This window comes from Parathielavia appendiculata (genome assembly GCF_033297405.1).
Source record: "Parathielavia appendiculata strain CBS 731.68 unplaced genomic scaffold N657scaffold_3, whole genome shotgun sequence".
Taxonomy (NCBI): Eukaryota; Fungi; Ascomycota; class Sordariomycetes; order Sordariales; family Chaetomiaceae; genus Parathielavia; species Parathielavia appendiculata.
In genome coordinates, this window is record NW_026944222.1 from 417,854 (window position 1) to 440,097 (window position 22,244).

Genomic DNA, 22,244 nt, shown 5'->3' on the forward strand with positions numbered 1-22,244 from the left:
TGAACGTCCGTCACGCCCCAAAGTTTCTGAGGAAGACCAACGACAAACAGAAGCAGATCGGCAATGCGGATAGGGTTCGCGCATCTGCAGCAATGCGTCGGTATCACGACAGCTTGGCGCTGGACCGAACGGACATGCGTCGACAAATGATCCGGTAGGTGAGTATTAATTCCTATCAACAGCACAAGCCAGAGGTCATTGCGCAAGTCGGCTTCGGTCAAGAGAAGAAATACGGCAGTCCTACGTGTGGGCGCGTCAAGATCCTCAGGGATGCGACTGCACGGTAGGAACATTGACGGTGCTCCTGGAGCTTTCATCTTATAAGAAGTTCCATCTTTACACTCCTGCACTGCCCAGCTAGTGAAACCCTTCCACACGGAATATCCAACCCGGCACGCACAAGCACACCAAGCTTCATTTCCTCTAAAACCAGTTCCTCTGTGAACCGTCCGGTCTCATTCCGCTGCAAACTCACACCAAGATGACCGAGACCATCCTAATCCTGGGAGGATCGCTGGCCGGCCTCCATGTCGCCCATGCGATTCTCAAGAAGCGATCTAAGAATGTAAAAGTCATCATGGTGTCAAAGGTACGCTAATCGGCCGCTGGCGATAGGTTCTTGAACGCAGCGACGAGGGGCTGACAATCACAGAACTCGCACTTTTACATGAACTTGGCCTCTGTCCGGGCCATTGTCCCCGGTCAAATCAAGGACGACGAGCTCTTCACGCCTATTGAAACCGCCCTCTCACGGTACCCTCGAGAATCATGGGATCTCATCATCGGAACGGCCGCACACGCCGACTTCGAGAACAAGACAGTCGAGATCGTTGTCCATGATGACAGCACTACCCGCACCATCTCCTATGACCAGCTGGTTCTTGCGACCGGCTCCCGCTCCGCCGATCCCTCCATGCCATGGAAGGCCTCGGGCAGCTACAAGGACGCCGTCGCAAGCGTGCACAAGACCGCCGAGCAGGTCCAAGCCGCCCAGCACATCGTGGTCGCGGGGGCCGGCGGCACAGGCATCGAGGTGGCCGGCGAGCTGGGCTACGAGTACGGCAAGACGAAGAATATTGTGCTGCTGTGTTCCGGCGACAAGCTCGCCAACGGACACGGCATCGCGACGGACGCCGCCAACGAGCTCAAGAAGCTCAACGTTGCCATCAAGTACGGCGCCCGCGTGCAAAAGACGCAGCCTACCGCCCAGGGCAAGACGGACGTGGTCCTCTCCGACGGCGAGACCATCACGACGGACCTCTACCTCCCAACCATAGGACTGATCCCCAACACCGAGTACATCCCCACGCCGTACTGCAACTCCGACCCTAACAGCCGCACCGTGCTCGTCGACGACTACCTGCGGGTGCGGGGCGCTGAGGACGTGTGGGCTTGCGGCGACATCGTGGGTAAGCCGCGTGCCGGCTTCCTTATCACGCAGGCGCAGGCAAAGACCGTGGCCAAGAATATTGAGGCCGCCCTGGGGGGTGCGAAACCGAGTGTGCACAAGGGCATGCCGGTGGATGTTTTCGTGTGCTCCGTCGGCCGCTCCAGAGGTGTGGGCCGGATGAACAACTCAATCAAGTTCCCGAGTCTGATGGTCTGGGCAATCAAGGGCCGCACGCTGGGGCTGAACTATGTTGAGAAGTATATCGGTGGCAGTATCGCCTGAGAGATTGACGAGACGCCCAAACTCAGGTGTCCAAGTTTTGTTTTTGAAAGAATAGGTATTTGTAATGGCGGGAAACGCCCCTAATATATCATTCGTTGTGTTGAATTCTCTAGGTCTGTCGTCGTCTCGTGAACATACAAAATCACCCACTATCTCCCCGCCTTCTCATCCTCAATCTCCCTTCTCAGCTGCTCCAGAAGCTCTTGTCGTGACCGCAGATGCCCCTCAAGGCCTTCAACCTGCTCCCTGACCGTCTGCAGGTCCTCACTAACGCTCTTGAGGCTGCTGCCCGCCTTGCTCCGCCCGTTGCCCTCCTCCAGGTCCCGCAGCTGCTTCCGCTTGTAATCCAGCAGCTGCTCCAGCTCCCTCTTGACCAGCGCCGGCTTGGAGTCTCTCTTGCCGCCCTTCCGCCTCTCCACGGCCGCCTCCACCTTGGCGATCTTCTCGTCCAGCTCGGCCAGCTGCTTCTTGAGCCGCACTTCCTCCCACTCGGCGTCCGTCTTGGCGCCGCTGAAGTCGGTCCCGGCCGTCTTGAACCCGCTGCGCCCCAGCCGGGTGAGGTACTGGTCGCCGAACTTGGCCTTGCGGCCCGTGCTGGTCTCATCGTCGGCCTTGGTCGCCCACCGGTTCCGCGCGCTGTCGACCTGGTAGTTGATCTGGTTGCGCTCGAAGCTCGCGCGGAGTGAGGCGGGGACCGTCCGCGGGATGCGGTACCCCTCGTGCCGGTTGTTGAGGATGTGCAGGAAGGCGAGGCAGGCGTCTTTGTTGATGGACGGGGCGGCCGACGGGTTGATTAAGTTCCAGGCGGAGCGAATGTCGGTGTCGGGGACGTCGAGTGAGTCGTAGAGGTCTTGGAGGGACGAGACTGGGGTCATAGATCGTCAGCGGTCAGTTTAGAGGTGTTGAGGGTGCGCTCTGAACCTACAGGCTACTTCGCCCCGCATATCCCGGTTCTCTTGGTAGATCTGCTCGTACTTGGCCTTGTCGGCTGGGCTCATGTACCAATCGAAGCCGTCTTTCAAGCCCGGCGTATCGTCGTCGTCGTCCTCAACCCGCTCAAACTGCGCCGCTTTGCCCGTGAGCGCCCGGCTCGCCTGCACGAGATGCGCCTTGGACTCGGGCACGAGCCAGTCTGGCAGCGTGGCCGGCACATCGGCGTATTCCCCGTTTAGCAGGTCGAAGATGACGCGCATGGCGACGCAGAACTCTTCAAAGTCGAGATTGCCGTCATTATCGACATCGGCCAGGTCCCACACGCGCTCCAACTGGTCGTCCCGCAGCCCGCTGTTCTTGAGCACGGGCGCTGCTTGCTCGCCCGTCAGGAATTTGCCGCCATTTGTCCTCGCCGAGAAGATATTCCAGTACGTCTCGATTTCTTGTGGTTCAATGCGCGGCCCCATGGCGTGGGTAGGGGGCAGGACTCGGAGTAGAAGGGCGGGGTCGAGACGGGGGGAGTGGTCGGAATGGCTGGATTGGCAAAGGCGCTCCGGACTATCTGGTGGTAATGCCGGGGAATTGGAACCAAAATGCCGGCGGCTGGGGAGTTGCGTATTGCTGAGGTCTTAGACGTACAGTACGTAGCTTGTTGGTGTTGCTCAGCCATGCAGTGCGCATTCGACGTTGATGGTTGTGGCCAACCGTAGCGGGCTCCCCCCTGTCATCCCCTACCAAGATCAGATTGACTACCCCGTTCCCTAGCTTCACTACAGTCACCAAATCACTCACATCACGCTCAATGCGATCATCAGGACGGTTAGCATTCCTACGTTTGCAAAATAGATCACTTCTTACAATCCAGCAAAAACCCAAACGCCACAAGTCGGCGTGGATATCCTAAGTCCTTCCCGCTCCTGCCAAGCCGGGGCACCATCAGCACCTTCCAAGCAACTTCAGTTTCAGCAACGATGACCATGCTTGCAATGTCATCGTCGAATCCAGCTGATCCAAGCTGGGAGTCATCTCCCAAAGCCAGTCATCCCACATACTCCCAAGGTCTGTATCCTTTGATCGACCTGAAAGATGGTAGGCAAGCTCCCCTGGTTGATCTTTTCAACCACTCCAAAAATCCCCACACAAATATATATACCCAAAGAAGATCAAGCCTTTACCGGTCATATCCTATACTCCCCAAAATCCAATGGGAATCCAAAAAACGAAACGAGAGAAAAAATCAGATATACGAATCCTGGCCTCCAAAAATCGAAGCAGACGGCCCAGTACGACGACCACCACCGCCCGAGCCATCATGGTACAGCTTGGCGGGAGCATAGCGTCCGCCGCCGGTGTTAGGGTAGAGAAGCGGAAGCATCCCCTCGGCGTAATCGAGGAATTCCTGGTCTGAGTTAAACCGATCCCTGGTTTGGACGCTGTACCTGCTGCACCGCTCATTCAACTCGGCCACCCGGGCAGCGACACGGGGGTCGGAGGCGGTCGGACCAGTTGCGCGAGTCGTGGCACGCTGATGCGGGGCACGCGGGCGAGTCGAACCGGATGCTGCTGTCGGGCCAGCGGTAGCGGTGACATTCGGGGCCATGGGGACAGTCACGGCCAGCGGTCCAATCGCTGCAGGCGGCAGGGCGATATGGGTGGGGGTGTTGGGCCGAGTAAAACCACTGAGTCTGGTCTGTCCGGACCGGTTTGGAGGCGCCAACCCGAGGACCAGGCGGGACGGATTGCGCGCTGGGGTGCCAAAAGCCGGCTGGGGCTCAGCGGGACCAGTAAGAGCGTTCCTGGGAGCCGGCTCATTGATCTTCATGTCGCCCGGATCAGCCGAGGCCTCGTAGCTGCTGTCTTCGTCGGTCATCTCAGCACTCAGCTGGAAGCTCTCCTGGCTGGTGCCAGCGCCGTACTCCGAGTGCACCCCGCCAGCCCGGGAGCTCCCCGCACGAGCCGACCGCTGGCTGTCGTTTTGCCGCTGAGAATCCCCTTCATCGCCCGATCCTGCGTTCGCGATCTCCTGGCCTGACTCGTTCCGGTATTCCGTTGTGAACGACCAGATGACGCCAGTTTCGATGATTTCATATCGGCCGCCACCAACAACGCCGCCTGGGAGATATCTCCGTTCGTGGACCTTGAAGGCTCTATCGAACTCGCCGCGCGTCATCTCCTCGCCCTCGCTTGAGCGCATCACCACGTTCGGGCGGACGTGGAAACTGGTTCCCTTGACCGTGCTACACCTGATGGGCCTACCTTGTGAGTCGAGATTGCGCTTGCGCCGTACGAGCTTAACCCGGTTGCCATTCTCGTCGTATTGGGGCGGGCGGCGGTTTACCTTTTTCGTGACTGGATTCCCGTTCTCGTCGAGCTTGGGTGCGGCGCGGCTCCTCTTGGGCTTGACCGGATTGCCGTCATCGTCGGCTTTTGCCTTGCGGTTGCGCCTCTTGGGCTCGATGGCTTGTACGGTCTTGTCAACCTTGGGACTGGGAGCGATCTTGATCCGGATTCGCTTGGGCTTACTCGGTTGGCCCTCCTCGTCGAGCTCCGGCTCCCTCTTCCTACGCTGAGTGGTCTTCGGCGCGGACCGGCCGTTCTGTTCACCAGCCTCGGAATTTTCTGGCTCATTTGGAGCAGTTGCGAGGAACGAAGACGGCCGTACGGCGAACCTGGCAGCGGTAAACGGGCACTCGAGCTGGGAAAGTGCCGCTTGCATTCCCGCGACTGCGTCGTCCGTCATTGCGTTGCTTGAGCTCTGGGTCGTATCCGAAGTTAAGTGTTGCAGAACGGCCGCCTGCCGTGTCGGCCGGCCAGATGGCACGCCTGCCAGAGGGAACGATGTCATCGATGCGGGTGTCGGACTCGCGGGTGGCAGCTTTACGGGCGGTTTGGGAGTCGCAACAGGAAGCGGCCTCTTTCTGGGTCTTCCCGGGCCGCGCTTGACGGGAGTGGGAGACGTGTTGTCGCCAGCTGCACTTCGGTGTCTGGGGGCAGCAGGCGTAGGGCGAGCGCGCTTAGGTGCTTGTTCCGCGCTGGGCGACTCAGTACAGGTGCGCTTTCTTGCGCCCGATGACGTTGCGCCAGATGATCCTGCACCAGACGCTCTCCCCCCTGGGGCTCTGCTCCTAGGGTATCTTGTCCCAGACCTGCGGTTGGCCGGTTTCCACTCTGTATCATCTGGTTCGCGCAGACGAGGGATGTAACGGGGTAAATTGTCTTCGTCCGAAATCTCGTCCTCCACACATTCCCCTTGCAACAACTGACGTCGAACCACTGGAGTAGGACGACGTGGTTCGGAAGAAACTGGGTTGTCGCCGGCGAACGAAACCCTGCGATTATACTTGGCCAATATCTCGGCAGTACTCATCGCTATTTCGGGGTCGAGAGGGCGAACAGTCGGCGCAGGAGCATTGAGAAAGGCGTGAAGGGCTAGCGCGCTGGGATCCGCTTGCGATGGAACAGCTTGCGCCGCCGGGATGCGCTCGTGGACCTCAACCGACAGAACGATATTGGGTTCGGTGTTCACCGGTCCGGAGGCCTGTCGGCTGGGGATCTGGTTCGAGACGTCTCGCATCTCGCAATCTTCGTCGGCAAAGGCGGTCCGCGTGACCTCTTGTTCCGCCGCCGCTTGGGAAGGGGCCAATTCCGAGGCAGTAGCGGCAATCTCACAGCCGCTTTGCTGCTGACCAACGTCCACTGCTTGCCGATCGACGGTGGCTTCAGACGAGTCGGCGGTGTCATTGGCGAACATCCGAATGTCAAAGTTGATGTCCGAGGGGCTCACAGAGGCATTGCCAGGCGCGTGCGGATAAGGGTCGGATGCCTGGCCAGTCGGGTACGTGAAGCTGAACCCATCCTAGGAGTCTGCTCGTCTGCTGTCATACCAAACTGGGTTGGGCGGCTCCTCGAGACGCGGCATTGGAAGGTAATCCTCAAGACTGAGGCTCTCAAGCGCCGCAGTAGGCTGGGCCATGTTGTCAGGACGCTCAGTGGCCCATTCCGTCTCCTCGTCGCTCTCGCTAATAAATTCGCCGAAATTGAACTCAAACGAGCGGGCGGTGAAGACGGTCAAGTTGGCCAGCGGGATGTTGCTGACCGGGCGCAGAGATTCCCAAGACGGCCTGCGCAACGTGTCCAGGATCGCCGACGGGCCGGTGGTCTGGTCCTTGACCTCATAGTTCTCCTGGTGCAAGCCATTGGACAGCGAGGCTTGCAGCGACTCCAGGTTCTCGGCGCGCGCTGACGGGCCGCCACCTTTCAGCCGGCGGGGGTTGACTGAATTGGGGGGAGGATCCAGCCGCAGGATCAACTCCGGCCCCGTCATGTTGAGCATCTGCCTTCTAGTCCTGCTGCTTTCGAGCTCGCCACCGCTCGAGACGTTAAAGTCGTTGACGAAGTCCATGCCGCCCTCGTCGATCTCGACGTCGTGGATGTCGCCATTGGTGCCCTCCTAGAAGCCCAAATTGGGTGCCACGTTGGTAATGCCGAGGAATTTAAGAAATCCGCGGCCGCGCCGGACCTCCCTGGCCGTGATGCCTTCGGTGACAGGGGCTAGCGCCAGCAGCTCGTCGCTGGAGGAAATCTCGGCAGCCCCCCGGCGCTGCATGAGCGCGTCGTAGGTCTTCTTCTTCTTGCGCTCAGCCTCGATGAGCGCGAGGAGCGACATGACCTCGTCGTATTCGAGGCCGAGATGCTGGACGGCCTGGGAGAAGGGGACCGTCCGGGTCATGTCGTAGATGATGGCATACTTGATGCCATCCGAAAGGTTTGCCCAGTTCGGGCGGGCGGCCTGGTTGTTGGCGGGAGCCTAACAAGTGTTAGTGTCTCAACTTCAAGTGCGGAGCAGGGAAGTCTAACTGTCTCTTCCACCCACTCATTTGAGTTTCCGGCCGAGGTGGTACCCTTTCCGCCCCCTTCCGATCTCCCCGCGGGTTTCGCCCCTCTGGGCACCTTCGCAACGTACGCGGCGCGGGCCGGCTGATCTAGGGGCGCTGGAACAAACGGTTGGCCCCCTTGGCCGACCTGGCCACCCGTGCGAGGAGGGCGCGAAGGGGCCTGCCCAGTGGTTTGACCCCTCCGGCCGCTCGCCGAAGCCTGCCGGCCGTCGTAGTCGTCGTCCTCTGTTTAAACATTGTCAGTCCGTTTATTCTGCTCGTTTCGTGTACGTCACTGCCCCCAGAGCTCCCTATGAAAGGCCGCACCGCAAGGAGGGGAGCGCTTCGCAAGACATGCAGGAGGAGACAGTTGCTGGTTTTGACGAGTATCTCGCGACAGCGGCAAATGGGGTACAAAGAGCGCAGGGCTGACTTACCATCCTCTCCATCAAACGACTCATCACTGTCGGTCTCGTCACCCATGCTCTCGGGCTCTGCTGCCGTCGTCTCCTTTGTCGCCAAAGCCGCAAGCCGAGCGCACTCTGCCTCTGAAGGCCCAAGGCCCGGGTGGTCCAGCGGCAGACTGGGATGGGCGCAGTGCTGCACCAGGGCTACGTTGAAGGGCACGTCCGGGTGCGCGAAGATGGGTCTGTCAGCGCGAGATGGCCCGAAGTCTTCTTGGTACCGCCCTGGCACCCTCAGCATTGAAGACGCCCGCAAATTGACCATCTTTGACGATGGCGGCTGTCTCTTGAGGCCGCGCTTTGATGAAAGAGGTTGTTAAAGGAGGCAAAATTGAGAGAAAGGTTTGGCTGATTGAAGAACGATGATCTATAGGTCGCTTGAAAGATGCGATGGTGCTTTTCAGAGTGGGCGTGTGTTTCTGGTGGAGAGAATGCAGGGCTGCAAGTCTTATTGTTGGTGAATTAATCCTGTGAAGGGCGCGATGCTTCTTGCCAGAGTAAGCAGCTAGTTTCTCATGAGGAGAATGAGGAATCGGGATCTTCTTGTCGCGCGATAGAGTAGAAGGAGAGGAACAGAGGAGGGAGTGTCTTCTTTGGCTGGTTATCGCGAAGAGGGAAGGATTGAGATCCCGATCGCTATAGACGAGGGAGCTTCTTTGGCTGTTCACGTCGAGAAGAGGACTGAAATTCCGACCATCAAGCTGAACGGCAGAAGAAGGAGAGATAGCTTCCTTGTCGGCAGGCGGAATGGAAGAGGAAGAACGCTCTGTGCTTGCGCGATGGTATGGAAAGCGATTGCGCTCTCTCTCACGAGCAGTGTGATTGACTTGTCGCGGCGATGAGCAGGGTAATTGCGTGAAGAACGGGGGAGAAAGGTGACGAGATTGGCGAAGGTTAACGAAGGCTGCGGGCGGAAGAAGGTGGTTTGAGGAGAGTTGGAAGGTTGAAGAAGGTCGCCAGGTCAAGAAATGGCCGGGTTTGAAGTGGACCGTGCCCCTGGAAGCGGTCGAAGACGCCGGGAAGGTTGTGGGAGTGAAGAAGGTTGAAGAAGATGCTCGGGCGGAAGAGGAGAGGCGAGGTTGAAGGAAGTGAGAAGAGTGGGAAGACCAGAGTGACCTTTTCAGGAGGACGCGTGACGCGTTGGGGCTATGGCCGTCCGATGTTGACGGGTCTGCACGGTGATTGGTCCCCATGGCGGGTGAATGAGCCTCAAGAAATGGAAAGAGGTGGAAGACCAGAATGACCATTTCAGGAGAACGCGTGTCGCGTTAGGGCTATGGCCGTTCAATTCTGACATGACTCAAGCTTGGTGGTGATGGTCTTCCAGGGGAGCGAATGAGTTCTAAGGGAGTGAGAAAGAGGCGGAGGACCAGAATGAAGTTGACAGGCAGGACGAGGGAACGCGTGACAAATCAGGGCAATGGTGTCCGAACCTGAAGCGTCTAGGCGGTGAGCGGTCCCCAAGAGAGTGAATCGGCTTCACAGCTGAGCTGTTCTGGCAGCGATACCGTCGATGACAGGAACACACTGAGTTCAAGAGCCTGGATGCGCGTCTTTTCTGAGGGCGAGGATTCAAACCGTCCTTGAGTTTTCCCATGCTCTGGTCGACCAACGTGTTGATGATGCCAAACGGGGCATCATCGACCTTAGCACCATAGATGTCACTTTCACGGCATTAAATAGGGGGTCCCTTTGTTTACTTCAGGGATCAGGGGACAACTCCGCCACCGACGGTGTCAAAAGGGGCGACATTGACTTCAGCGCAGCTGGCCTGCGTTATCAGCGTCAAAAACCAGTTTGTTTACTTCAGTGGTTGAACAGCTGTTCCGTCACCGACACCGACGGAAAGGGGCCTTGTTTCCTGGCCATGTTGCAGATGTTCTTTTCAGCCGACTGGGAAAGCTCGCAAGGTTGCCAGACTTGCTTCACTTCTGAGATGAACCTGATCTGTGTGCCCTCCTTCGAGAAGACATGGGTATCTCAGGTTATCAAAGGTCCTTTTCGCTCGTTGTGTTGTTAACAGCCATGGGCGAGACAGGTACCAGCAACACTTCAGTCTACAATTCGCTGTGGTCAACAAGCGGCCAAGAAGAGCGTCAGCCAAGAGAAGTCACTCCTCCCGCTCGCCCTGAGGTTCGACCTCCTTGGGCTGAGCATAACAATTGTGAGGATTGATGACGAGCTTTCCGAGCAGACGGTCAGCACAAGAGCACCACAACTTTCCCTAGTTCTACTGCGTGGCCAACTACAGCTTCTGTCTCTCAGCTGGAGATTTTTCTGGGCAGCCGCTGTTGTCCTTGAAGATGCAGCGTTGAGATGTGAAGGAAACGAAGAGAACTGATGCGGTTGAGACGGGGATTGGATCCCTGCTCTCAGACTGGGTTCACAGCAGTGTTCAGGTCATCATACTAGCCCCAGCACCGGCTCCCAGCTAAACGACGGCCTCGGGTTGAGTGACGGAATGCTCAATCATCTAGAGGAAACAGGGTCATGCTTCAAGTTGCTCCGGTCTATTACGAGCAGAGAAGGGACCAACAGACAAGGCCTCGCCGAGTCCCCGCCCTTCATTGTTGACCAACGCCGAGGGGCATTATACCGTGGAGAAGACAGAGTCAAGCAAGGGCTTTCAAGACAAACAATCAAGCATTCTTTACCTTGATTTAGTAAGGGCAAGCCATCAGCGTTGAGATATAGGCAGTCCGCAACCTGCCCTAATTCAGCAAACATCGGAATTGCCAGCTGTCCAACGATGTGTTAGTCTGGAGGCTCGAGGAATGGTTTAGAGAGAAGAAGCCAGCCGGACAGCACTGAGGAAACTAAGCTGCAGAATTCATCTTAGGGTTAGAAGCATGGTGCCCTACATATGAGCCGCAACGGATTAGGAACAGCGGATGGAAACACACCACTTCAAACCATGTTTTGATTTGTCGCACTCAGAATCCTCGAGACAGAAGCGATATACAGTTCTTGACGTAACCGTGATGTCGAGGTACCCACTCCTCACGTTTCTGCCAATAACACAAAATGACAATGACAATGACATGGTGACAACGTTCATCGTATGCAAATCACCGTATCAGATCGTCGCCGCATAAACTCACTTCCTTGACTCGCCCTCGGCAGCCTGTTCCTGGTTTTCCCTTCTTGCCTTGGCACTAGCCTTGAGCTGCTCCCACCTCTCTCTGTACTTTTCCAGCGTCACGCGCAGCTTTAGACGGTCCTGCTCCAGACTCTCCATGCGCTTCGCCATGTCGGTGATTTGCTCCTCGAGCTCGCGGTTCCGCCTTCTCAGCGCCGCCTCCTCCCCCGTCCCCGTTCCCGGCCCCGTCGCAGTCGCCGCAGGCTTTGCCCCTCCTCCCCCTCCTCCACTAGAAGACAAGGGCGAGCCGGGCCTCTGCAGTCGCAGACTCTGCGCCAGCGCAAGGTGAGAGCTTTGCGAGTTGAGCTCAAAGGCATGCAGCCGCTTGCTGACCTTGTCGAGCACCTCTTTGAGGGAGGCGTTCTCGAGGTGCAGCTCCTCGATGACGTTGCGCAGCTCCTTTTCGGACCGGCTTTTGCCCAGGCGATTGCGGAAGGTGGGCGACGCGGGGGGAACGCCCATCCCCGCCACCTGCGACTCGCGCGCGTCGACAAAGTCGTCGTCGTCCTCATTGTCGTTGTCGTCGGCGTCAGGACGGTGGAAGGACGCGGCCATGCGCCGCTTCTCCTTGCTTTCGTGGTTCAGAATGCTGGCGTACGAGGCGGTGTGCCCGCTGGGGGGCACCACGTAGAAGGAGTCGTTGGGGCCATGACCGTCGCGGTCGAGCGCACGCAGGGCGGCGCGCGAGTAAATCTTGGTCAGATCGGGTTCGGCGGCTGAGGTGAGGTGGTGTTTTTGTCGGGATTTCCGCTGGGGAGGTTCTGAGGTGGGCGGGGTGTGCGCCGGAGAGGCCGGGGGCTCTTCTGAGATGAGAGGCAGACCGGCAAATGCCAGGGGTGCGGACAAGCGGTTGATTAGACTCCCAAAAGTGCTGTAGAACCTCGAGAAACCATCATCGCTTGGTGTTGAGCTGACGGGTATCGACTTTGGGGACTCGCTGGCGGCGTCCTCCGGAATAACGGGCGGTACCCAGCTTGGCTTCCGTGCCTGCTCCAGCTGATCCGGGGCCTTGCTTCTCGTTGAAGCCTCCCTGCGGGGACGCACCTCCAAGCTCCCTGGGGCCTGGTCATTCGAGACGCTGGGGGTCAGTGGCTGTGTGCTATACCGTGCCCGGATGCCTCGCGCCGATGCCAGGTTGCTCGCTATGGAAGAAGAGAGGTTTCGCCCGGGATATCTCTGATGTGGGAGACTGGGTGGGGACTTTGCCGGAGATTTCTGCTTCGAAGCGGGAGACTCCTCCGGCGGCAGTGCCGTCTTGGACTCGTCTTGTTCCCGTCTCTCCTTCTCGTCCTGCTCCGGAAAATCGTCGGTGCTGGGTTGGCTCGGGGGGCCGACGGGGAGTTTCAATAGGTCTGACAGACGCTTGTGGTGTTGCTCCAGCAGCCTCAGGGTGCGCAGAGCTTCAATACTGGCCGTGGTCTTGGAAGCGTTGGCAAACTCGCCGGCAGCCTGGGCGTGTTCATTGATGGCTACTGTCGTGTCCGCCGTCTGTGTCGCAATGGCGGCCGCCCGGGCATGATCGTGCGCCCTGGTCAGAGGTGAAGACTCCATCTGCTGGGTCGCTGGTATCGCATCGCATCCCCGAGATAAAGCAAGTGGCGTTTGTTGAACTTGAAGTGGGAGATGGCGGGGATAAAGCGTGGTAGGGTGACTGTAAGTGCAGGGCTTATCTTATCGCCGCTCGAACAAGGTGAACTGCCCTCGAGCTGCTATGGATCCGTACTTGTTAGGGTCTCTTGGCATTGCTGAGCAGGCTCTCTTGAAATGCAGCAGCATGCCAAGACGCCCCAAGTGTGGATACGTAGTGTCAAGCAGGTTATCCACTTTTCCCATTGCAGCTGCAGGGATCTTCCGCCGCTTGCATCTGGCACATATTCGCACCACCGAATCCATCACGTTCGCTCTGTATCCTCTGCACCTTTCTTAATTACCATCTTCTCTGTACCTACCAGCCAATTGACACCTACCAGTCGCCTAAAAAGTAGTCTCAACGAAATGGACTACCAGAACCGCGCTGGCTCCAAGTTCGGCGGCGGCGGCGTCGCCTCGCACAGCGCCACCAACGCCGACCGCCGCGAGCGCTTGCGCAAGCTCGCTCTCGAGCAAATCGACTTGGACAAGGACCCCTACATCTTCAAGAACCACCTCGGTTCCTTTGAGTGTCGCCTCTGCCTGACGGTGCACCAGAACGACGGCTCCTACCTCGCCCACACCCAGGGCAAGAAGCACCAGACCAACCTCGCCCGCCGCGCCGCCCGCGAACAAAAAGAAGGCAAGGGCGAAGTCGACCCGCACACGGGCCTCCCCGTCGGCGTCGTCGGCGCGGGCTTTGCGGCGCTCGGCCTCGGCGCGGGCGGCCCGCGGAAGAACGTCGTCAAGATCGGCCGCCCGGGCTACAAGATCACCAAAGTGCGCGACCCCATCACGCGGCAGCAGGGCTTGCTGTTCCAGCTGCAGTACCCGGACATCGGCACGGGCGTGACGCCTAAGTGGCAGGTCATGAGCGCCTTTACGCAGCGCGTCGAGGAGCCCGACCGCAACTTCCAGTACCTCCTCGTCGCGGCCGAGCCGTACGAAACGTGCGGCTTCAAAATACCCGCCCGAGAGTTGGACAAGCGCGAGGACCGGCAGTTTGAGTATTGGGATCCGGACGCCAAGGAATACTGGGTGCAGATCATGTTCATGACGGAGCGCGAGGAGAGGTTTAATGCTGCGCCTGGATTGACGGGGCGGCGGTGAGCTGGGGCATTGGCTGAGGATGGGGGGGGGTTTAATCTATGGGATATGGGCCGAGAATGTTTGCGGATATACTACGAAGACGCGAAACAGGTCATGGCGATGAGTATGAGGAGAACGCGCGACACCGGTAGCATGCAATGGGCGTAAAGACGGAGCATGCCTGCTTGACCGGCCTACCACCCACGACACCGCCCGGTATGTGAGAGGCATATGGACCCAACACAATTCTTCTTGTTGTCGTCGAGATGCGCGATTCTGCCTCCCTAAAGGAAGAAAGGGGGACGTGTAAGTCAAAACACGCAGCACGCTCAACGTGCTGTGCACAAGCTGTAAGCCTGCAGCGGATTGGTGAACATCGTTCATAGCTAACTGGCTGGTAGCGGAACTATCAACCTCAATCCAGCTAGGGAGGAGTGGTGAAAGGCTTGCTAGGAAACAGATTGAATAGTACCACAGTTTCATAGTGTGAGCGGGTCATTGTGGTATCCGTCGTGCGAAACCTGAGTCTCGTCTCATTCTACCCGACAATCACCTGCCTCAACTGAAGCTATGCTCAACAAGCCCTGCGTGTGCCGGCTCAATTCTTCCCATCATGGCAGATGGCTCTTAGCACACATCCCTTGCTGTTGAGATTGAGCCTTTTCGTCCTTTCCATTCCTTTTGCTAGAAAGAACGGTAGTAGTAATATCTCGACTTCTGACACGCTTCTGCATCCCGTGACCCAGCGAGTGCATGCATCAACAAGTATTCAAAAGCACGCCGACAGAGAAATTCCGACCAAAGCATCGATCGCAACGGAAGCCTGAACGATCTACGGACAAACAAACAACTGCCCTGTTGCTCAGGTTGATCCAAACCAACCGCCATACCCCTCCCAACCACACACCCCTTAGCCTCCCCAATGACCACAACCCAAGCAGAGCAGAATCACCGAAAGTTATTGTCAAACCGCTTGAACGTGTACCCGATAAACGGCAGGCTCATCTCGGGGCTCTCCTCCTGCGGCGACGCGCCGCCGGCGCCGTTGCGGGCCTGGGCGGCCTTGAGCAGCGTGGCATTGTCCGTTTGGTCGATCTCGTCGGTGGGGAAGTAGGTCGTGTCGATGTTGGACGTGAGGCGTGGCTCAAAGGGCGCGCGGATCCGGCGCAGGCTGTCGAACTCGACGCCGCGGAAGAAGGCGTGGTTCTTGATCTCGTGCGCGCCGCCCCGGCCGAGCCGATTCTCCGAGTTGCAGATTAGACTGTTTGCATCAACATGGTGAGCACATGAGATGAGGAATACGAGAGATCTGGGAGGTTCTGAGTGATGTGAGGGCTGGCAGTCTCATCTTACCTCCGAATCAGGTTCTCGGCTTCCACGCCCAGCTGGATATCGTCCGGGAAGTAAAGCGACTGTCTCCAGTTGACAATCTTGCGGTACGTGTCGTGGCTGTCCTCGGCGCAGAAAGGCGGCCAGCCGACCAGACACTCGAACATGATGGTTCCCAGCGACCACCAGTCGCAGTCAAACGAGTAGCCGTGTCCAGTGAAAATTTCCGGCGCAATGTAGTCGGGTGTGCCGACGGTCGAGTAAGCCATCAGTCTCCTCGACCGCCTCCAGTCGTTGATCTGAGACCGGTTGCTGACGGTCAGGTTGATCTGGTCAATGGCGATCGAGTTCCGGTTGTCGCGCGGCTTGTTCGACTTGCCCTGCAGGAGCTGCTGGTAGTAGTTGTTGTCGTGCAGCTTGTGGAAGCCGGTTGAGAGACCAAAATCGGTCAGCTTAACGTGGCCGCCGCGGTCGAGGAGGATGTTATCCGGCTTGATATCTCTGGGACGGGTCGTTAACACCGCGCATGTACGCTTTTTGACGAGCATAACCACCACATACCTGTGAATGAAGCCCAACTTATGGACTGCCTCAATGGCCAAGACAATCTCGGCAATGTAGAACCGGGTGATATCTTCCGAAAAGATCTCGTACTTGATCAACATGGTCATGAGATCTCCGCCAGGCAAGAACTCCATCAGCATGTACAGGAAATTGGCGTCCTGGAAGGTCGTATACAGCTTGACGACCCAAGGGCTGTCGGACTCTGCAAGAATGTCGCGCTCTGCGCGGACGTGGGCGAGCTGGTCCTTCTTGAACATCTCCGTCTTGATCAGCGACTTCATGGCGTACACCTTGCCGTCCGACTTCTTTTGCACTAACTTGACCTCGCCAAAGGCGCCCTTGCCGATGATCTTGATGGTGTTGTAGTTCTCGGGCTTGTCCTTGGTTCGCAGGAAGCGCAGGTACGAGCCTTCCCTGCGGCCTCCCGTAGCCCAGATCGATTCCCGGCGGCGAGGGTCGGTGGTCTCGGCCAGCTTCTGCTCCAATTCGCTCTGCCTGTACAAGCACATACCGTTAGTGCATTGGTTTATTAGAAGTGACAGCAACACCGCTCACCTCTGGTTCCGCTCGCGAGCTCTCTTGACACTATCCTTAAAGAAATCCGAGGCCAACTGGGAACACTTTTTCTGATTGTTGTTTGCATTTGGGCCATACTTGTCCGGGTTCCTCTCAGGGGCGGGAGCAAAGTAGTCAGCCTGGGCAGTCTGGGTGGGCATGGGCGGCGCGTTCAGGTAACTGGAGTAGCCAGCCTGCTGGCCCTGGGCACCGGCTGTCCGGGGGCGTTGGCCTGGGGAGGCGCCGCGGGCGCCATACGGGGATGCTCGGCCGGCGCCGCCCAGGTTCTGGTGGGAGAACTGGTGGGCGAGCCCCGTGTTGGGGTCGTTGTTGGCGCCGGGAGTGGTCGACCGGGCCTGTCCGTAGCCCTGACCGGCAGAGCTGTAATCGGAAGCCTGGGGTGCGAGCTGCGACGGGTACTGAGCACCAAAGTGGTTTGCCGAGGGCTGGAAGTAGCCGGCCGACGTGTAGCCCTGCTGGTGGGCCTGAGGCTGCTGGGCGCCGCCTGGGTTCGCTGACTGGCCCTGGAAGACAGGCTGAGGAAAGGTGGACGGCGTGGTGGGATACGTACTGCGGTCGGTTGCAGCCAGTCGGTCGTTGTTGTTCCCAAAGTTGAGGTACAGGCGGTTGCCCTGGTTGTCCATGTTGACGGCTTGGTGCGGTATGGCTCCGGGCAAAGTCGTATTTTGCTGGTAATTTGTGCTGTGCAGGCGCGCGGGGACGGACTGCACGTGTCAACGGGCGAGGTCGAGCCGGTGTTTCGAGGAAAAAGGGAGGGGGGGGTGGAAGAGCTGATGGGACCCTGCTTTTCGGAACCGGGGTCTGTAATGCGAGAAGGTCGAGCGAGGTCTGGCGGCGCCTGTCACCTCAATTCGCGGATCAGCGCCCCGCCTGTTTGAAGGTGGGGTAGGGGCAGGCGACAGGGAGCAACTTGGGGCAGCAACTCCAGCGGAAGACTGATGAGCTGGACAGATTGATTGATAGATAGATGGCGGTATCTGGGATGATAGGATTCATAGCGCTTTTACATATCTGTGAACCGCTGCAAGGGCCCGGAGTGGAACGCTCATATCAAGTGCGCAGCACAAGCTCGAGACAAGTTCACCCTGAAACAAGTGGAAAAGGTGGGTGTGCTGTGGATAGTGCAACAGAGCTCTCTCTTTGTTGAATGCTTTCCAATCCAAGGATAACGTTGCTCGGTACTCCGTAGTCCCGAAATAAATAATGTCCCGGTAGCTATTGTCCGGGAATTACTGCAGTTGAGAGATTGAGACAGAATTGTAATGGCTTAAGGTACTCTCTGTACTCTATTTCTATTATGAAGCGGGTTAGGGTCGCACTTTGAACCAAAGATTGAACCTCAGTGCCTCACATGCAAAGTCCGTGCACGGCCGCTTATCGCGATAACATCGCCTGGAAATTTGGGTCATCAACAACCGACAGATCGAGAAGCCATCATGAGGTTCTCGCGGATTGTCTATTGACTGGTTTACCTGCACGCTCTGTCTTGAACCGTGGCCAAGCCTATCGACCTCCCTGTTAAGCCCAAAAGTCTCGCTCGGGGCCGCAGCAAACTCAATGTGCTTGTAGTGTTGCTGAATCTCCCGCGAAGGAAGCTCAGGAATTCCATCCGAGCCACAACCATGGCCGATCCGACGCCTGCAACACCGGCGACCCCGCCCCTGCCGGCTGGCAATGCGGTAGGATACACCACGTCTCGATACACTGCTCTCCATGCCCTGACAAGTTCTCTACCCATTTAGGCGTCGAAAGCACCCCTTCGAAACCCGGCTCTGCGCATGCTCGGCCTCCCCGCGCTCCCAAGGAAACTACCCTCCCGGAACTGGATGATCTTCTGGACCGTGTCGACCACCATAACCGCAGCCATCATTTACGACAAGCGCGAGAAGAAGCGGGCCATCGCAAAGTGGTCCCATGCCGTCGAGCACCTCGCCAAGGAGCCGCTTCCCGACAGCATTGGCCTCGCCCAGCCACGCAAGCTAACTATCTACCTGTCAAGCCCGCCCGGAGACGGCCTACGCGTCGCCCAAGACCACTACACTGAATATGTCAAGCCAATCCTGGCTGCCAGCGGGTTAGACTGGGAGTTCGTACAGGGACGGCGGGAGGGTGATGTGCGAGCCTACGTCGCCGAGCGGGTGCGGAGGCTTCGTCGCGGCTGGGGAAACGACAATGAGCCGGAACCGACAAAGGAGCCTACCAAGGAGGAGATTGTCGATGCCTTCCGCAAGTCGCGAGGAATCAAGGAGTATGACGGGATCCGGGGCGACGTCGTCATCGGCCGGCACACATGGAAGGAGTACGTCAGAGGATTGCACGAGGGCTGGCTAGGACCCCTCACTGCACCGCCTGAGCCGGAGCCGCTTCCCGCGGTTGCTACTCCAGAGTCATCAACCGACGACAAACCTGCCGAGGAGAAGCCTACAGAGGAGGAAAAGAAGCCCAAGAGGCCACCTCAACCACGACCCTACAACTCCACAGCCGACTACCCTGCATCACCCCTACCGCCCCTGATCCCTAGCACATTCGACCCTTCAGCGCCCATACCCCAGCCACACCTCCTCGGTTTTCTCAACACCCCCACTCGCCTGTACCGCTTCTTCAACCGCCGCAAGCTGGCCGACGACATCGGCCGCGAGGTGGCCGCCGTCTGCCTCTGCACCTACCGCGAGTACCGCCAACTCGCCGCCGAGGCCGACCCCGCCAGCCCGACCGGTTCCGGCAGCCAGCCGCAGTACGAGCAGCACAAGGAGCTGCAGTGGGAAGAGAAGGATTGGATCAAGACGGTCTGGAAGGAGGACGATCCCAAGGACCCCGAGACCGCTGAGATTCTCGAGAGAGTGCGCGCCAAGCCCATGGTCATGGACCCACGCATTGCGGCGCGCATGCGCCGGTTCCAGCTGCTACCTGAGGACGAGGAGCGGGCCAGCAGGATTGTGGTGCCCGAGGAGGAAGTCGAGGGCTGGATCAAGGGCAAGCTTCGCCAGCTGTACCGGTGGGGCGCGAAGAAGGCGTTTGAGAAGAAGCTTACGCCGTTGGATGACAAGGACGTAGAGTGAGGGTCTAGATGAGGAGGATTGTTGCGTAAGGTGTACATGTATAACTGTTGGTGTATGATGTCGTGTTGGAGTATCACGGAGCGTAGACGTGCTGTGCCGCAGCGCCTGTATCGTAGGGTATCTACGCTCTAGATCTGGTGGGACCAGGACGGTCATACAGCAGCAGCAAGGGCTGTTGAACATAATGAGACTCCTCTTGGTTATATTCGCACACAGGCTGGTGGCAGCTACGTGATACGAGATGAGGCAGCACAGTTCCGGTGTCACTCACTAAACAGAGAGATCATACTCTTGCGGGGCGTTCTTTGAGATTGGAGCCGTCATTTAGGAGGATGTTCCATATTATCGTCGCCCTTGAACCGAGCGGTTGGTCCTTGGCCCGTGTTTGTATACATAGGATTCGCCACTGAACTCCTGAGCTGCAATCAACTAGGCTATAAACTCTGCTGGTTCGGACGCAGCTGATTGTCGACTGGGCGGTGGACAACGGCCATGGCTCAGTCCTCGGCATCTGAAGAGCCATAGTCCACCAGCAGCCCACCAGACTTGCCCGTACTCGTAAATTGTGCAGGCATCTGAGTTGTCGATGCAGCCGCCGGATTCGATTCCTTCGCTTGTGATACTTCCCCTTTGCCCCGAGGACGCTCCTCCACTCCCCCGTCCTCTTCTCGTTTCTCCTCCGACTCTTTCCCTTTCTTGTTCCCCTCCGTTTCACCCTCGCCCCCAGTACACGACCTCTTCAACCCTCCAACTCCCTTCAACCTCTTCTTCCCTCTACCACCCGCCTCCCTCATCCTTCTCTTCCTCCCAACCTCCCCAAACCCCCACCCCTCCCCTTCCCCCTCTCCACCGACTTCCCCTTCCCCGTCCCCTTCCCCTGCGCCATAACCCCCCGCAGCAACCCCCTTCCTCTGAGCCTCCTTAAAAGCCTGCAACCCCCTCTCAACCTCCCTCCGCGCCTCCTCCTCCTCCCTCCGCTTCCGCTCCCTCACCTCCTCCAGAAACTGCACTTCATCCTCCTCCAGCGCGCGGAACTGATTCCGCAGCCGGTGCGCCTCCTCAAACGCCGCCTGCTTGGCCGCTTTGTTGGCCTGCAGGACCTCGTACAGCGACTTTTCGGGTTGCTGGCTGCCCCCCTGTTGCTGTTGTTGGTGCAGACGGGCGGCCTCTCTCTGGCGGCGTTCGGACTCAAGTTGGGCTGTTACGGCGACCCATTCGGCTTTTTTTTTGGAGCCTGATGTTGTTTTTGTTGTTGTTGTGGTGGTGGTGGTCGTGTCGGTGGTGGTGGTGGTGGGAGGATCATTTTGTGTGGCCTCGCCCGTTGCGGCGACCATGACGCCGGCGGAGACGAAGCGGGAGGCCATCGTAGTGATTATGTAGATTTAAAAATTGTAAGACAGAGATATTAAAGAATGTCGCGTCAGGAATTGGGTGGGTGTTGGGGTGATGGGTGATGGTAGAAGGAGGACGGACGAGACACCGGTATTGCGGCCGGGTTCGCAGGATTTCATTCACTGCTGAGAGTGTGTGTCACATATGTTTGTGAAAACGAGGGAAATCCTGATGAGAACTCCAATCCGAGCGATACGCCGAGTACGTCTTCGGGATGTTATTTGTTAGATGTAATTCTGGGACCCAGTGATCGAACTTAACTTAGAACTCGAGGCTGGCCGAGAACGCGATGGCTGGCAGCCAGTTGCTGGCAGCTGGGATACGAAGGCAACCCGGCGAGGCATGAAAACAGGTACAGCAATGATTCCAAACACGAAAGGCTCACAGCTTTGCTATGTGATCAGATTTCTTACTTTTGGTTGTATCAAGGTTGGGGGTTCCATGATCGTTGCCATGCGCTGTACCCGTGCTGGCCGATTGTCCTACAAGCACACATGCCCGATCCCTAACTCCTCAACAGGTCCTTGTTTTGCAACACGTCTGCTCCAAAAGCGCCATGGTTTGCCAACCCCCTACTCCTCCCATCTCCTTCCATAGTCCCCTTTGTCCTACCAACCCAATCTTTCTCGTCATCCATCCTCTTTTCCCCAGCACCCCCGAAGCTCGTCAAGTCATAACCTTAGGTGAGTGCTAAGAAAAATGGAGCCGCACGCACGCCGTTAGGCAATGCGCCAAAAAATCTGGAACAGCGACATGAAAACAAGGCCGTACGCTGTTCAATCCCCTCCAAAACCTCTACTTTCAAAACGCGCGAATGAACCCCAATGGTGAAAGCCTTCTAGCCGAACCCAAAAGAGAACAATCGAAAACACAACCAACATAGCTTGGCCCCGGCAATTCTCAAGGTCTGCCGCTTCTGGGGTTTTGCAACCACCAGTGTCCTAGCGAAGCATGGTCGCACGACAGGCCCCAACCGGTGTAGAAAGCAAATGGGGAATTAGACATGGAGATAGAAAAGAATCAATGACACATGCCTCCCATGTAGCCCCAGAAAAAAAGAAATGTGAATATGCCTGGGGCAACCTTGAGTCAACTTTTCAACCTCATGACCCAGCCCCCATAAAAAAATTATACCGGTGAAAATAGCAGCAATATGTACTCGCGATCCCAGAAACTTTTGGTCATGGAAAACAAAGCCGGCAAATGATCGCTTTTGAACGGCGCTCGGCCGGGGGATCGTCCCGAAAACGCCTTGGCCAGCTGCATTTGGCAGCAAACTTGTGTCGTCTTTAGTTGGCGCAACCATCGTTTGTCAGGTCGAAGTGACCATGAAGCCGGAGAACGGGTGCTTGAGAGGTGATGAGAAAGCGTGAATGCGGTGTGGTGGCTAGCGGAGGCCAGCAGCATCGAACCTCCTGAAGCCATTACTCAACACCCGCAAGCGCCCGTCTTGACTCATGCCCTGTGAACTGCTGATCCACCGGCTCAAGCGCCAAGGTGGAGCAGACTGAAAGTTTTGCAAAT

General features: G+C 57.8%; 8 protein-coding genes across 8 annotated transcripts; 3 read left to right on the top strand and 5 right to left on the bottom strand.

The window, feature by feature from the left end:
- Positions 1-481: 481 nt before the first annotated feature.
- Positions 482-1,672, top strand: N657DRAFT_631828 (FAD/NAD(P)-binding domain-containing protein; the record flags this gene model as incomplete). The annotated part of the gene is made up of 2 exons (XM_062791094.1): positions 482-589; positions 653-1,672. 2 exons carry the CDS (start codon positions 482-484, stop codon positions 1,670-1,672), a joined length of 1,128 nt encoding a protein of 375 aa, XP_062649325.1.
- Positions 1,673-1,729: 57 nt separating this feature from the next.
- On the bottom strand, positions 1,730-3,292 carry N657DRAFT_662075 (actin cytoskeleton-regulatory complex protein end-3). The gene is made up of 2 exons (XM_062795121.1): positions 2,598-3,292; positions 1,730-2,537 (listed from the first exon to the last, which is right to left on the bottom strand). Exons 1-2 carry the CDS (start codon positions 3,070-3,072, stop codon positions 1,822-1,824), a joined length of 1,191 nt encoding a protein of 396 aa, XP_062649326.1. The 5' UTR covers positions 3,073-3,292; the 3' UTR covers positions 1,730-1,821.
- A 550-nt stretch (positions 3,293-3,842) lies between these two features.
- N657DRAFT_678656 (uncharacterized protein) lies at positions 3,843-8,208 on the bottom strand (the record flags this gene model as incomplete). Its single annotated transcript, XM_062796094.1, has 5 exons — positions 3,843-6,450; positions 6,490-7,055; positions 7,125-7,412; positions 7,463-7,725; positions 7,917-8,208. 5 exons carry the CDS (start codon positions 8,206-8,208, stop codon positions 3,843-3,845), a joined length of 4,017 nt encoding a protein of 1,338 aa, XP_062649327.1.
- Positions 8,209-10,823: 2,615 nt separating this feature from the next.
- Positions 10,824-12,773, bottom strand: N657DRAFT_642296 (uncharacterized protein). Its single transcript, XM_062792313.1, has one exon. The coding sequence runs from the start codon at positions 12,631-12,633 to the stop codon at positions 11,041-11,043; it is 1,593 nt and encodes a 530-aa protein (XP_062649328.1). The 5' UTR covers positions 12,634-12,773; the 3' UTR covers positions 10,824-11,040.
- A 304-nt stretch (positions 12,774-13,077) lies between these two features.
- Positions 13,078-13,821, top strand: N657DRAFT_567613 (uncharacterized protein; the record flags this gene model as incomplete). The annotated part of the gene is made up of 1 exon (XM_062788529.1): positions 13,078-13,821. One exon carries the CDS (start codon positions 13,078-13,080, stop codon positions 13,819-13,821), a length of 744 nt encoding a protein of 247 aa, XP_062649329.1.
- A 927-nt stretch (positions 13,822-14,748) lies between these two features.
- N657DRAFT_569658 (kinase-like protein) lies at positions 14,749-16,892 on the bottom strand (the record flags this gene model as incomplete). The annotated part of the gene is made up of 4 exons (XM_062788674.1): positions 14,749-15,061; positions 15,154-15,630; positions 15,691-16,188; positions 16,249-16,892. The coding sequence occupies 4 exons, from the start codon at positions 16,890-16,892 to the stop codon at positions 14,749-14,751; spliced, it is 1,932 nt and encodes a 643-aa protein (XP_062649330.1).
- Positions 16,893-17,673: 781 nt separating this feature from the next.
- N657DRAFT_662079 (uncharacterized protein) lies at positions 17,674-19,538 on the top strand. Its single transcript, XM_062795122.1, has 2 exons — positions 17,674-17,948; positions 18,012-19,538. Exons 1-2 carry the CDS (start codon positions 17,892-17,894, stop codon positions 19,326-19,328), a joined length of 1,374 nt encoding a protein of 457 aa, XP_062649331.1. The 5' UTR covers positions 17,674-17,891; the 3' UTR covers positions 19,329-19,538.
- A 564-nt stretch (positions 19,539-20,102) lies between these two features.
- Positions 20,103-20,968, bottom strand: N657DRAFT_669837 (uncharacterized protein; the record flags this gene model as incomplete). The annotated part of the gene is made up of 2 exons (XM_062795504.1): positions 20,218-20,968; positions 20,103-20,140 (listed from the first exon to the last, which is right to left on the bottom strand). The coding sequence occupies exons 1-2, from the start codon at positions 20,690-20,692 to the stop codon at positions 20,103-20,105; spliced, it is 513 nt and encodes a 170-aa protein (XP_062649332.1). The 5' UTR covers positions 20,693-20,968.
- Between the last annotated feature and the right edge of the window lie 1,276 nt (positions 20,969-22,244).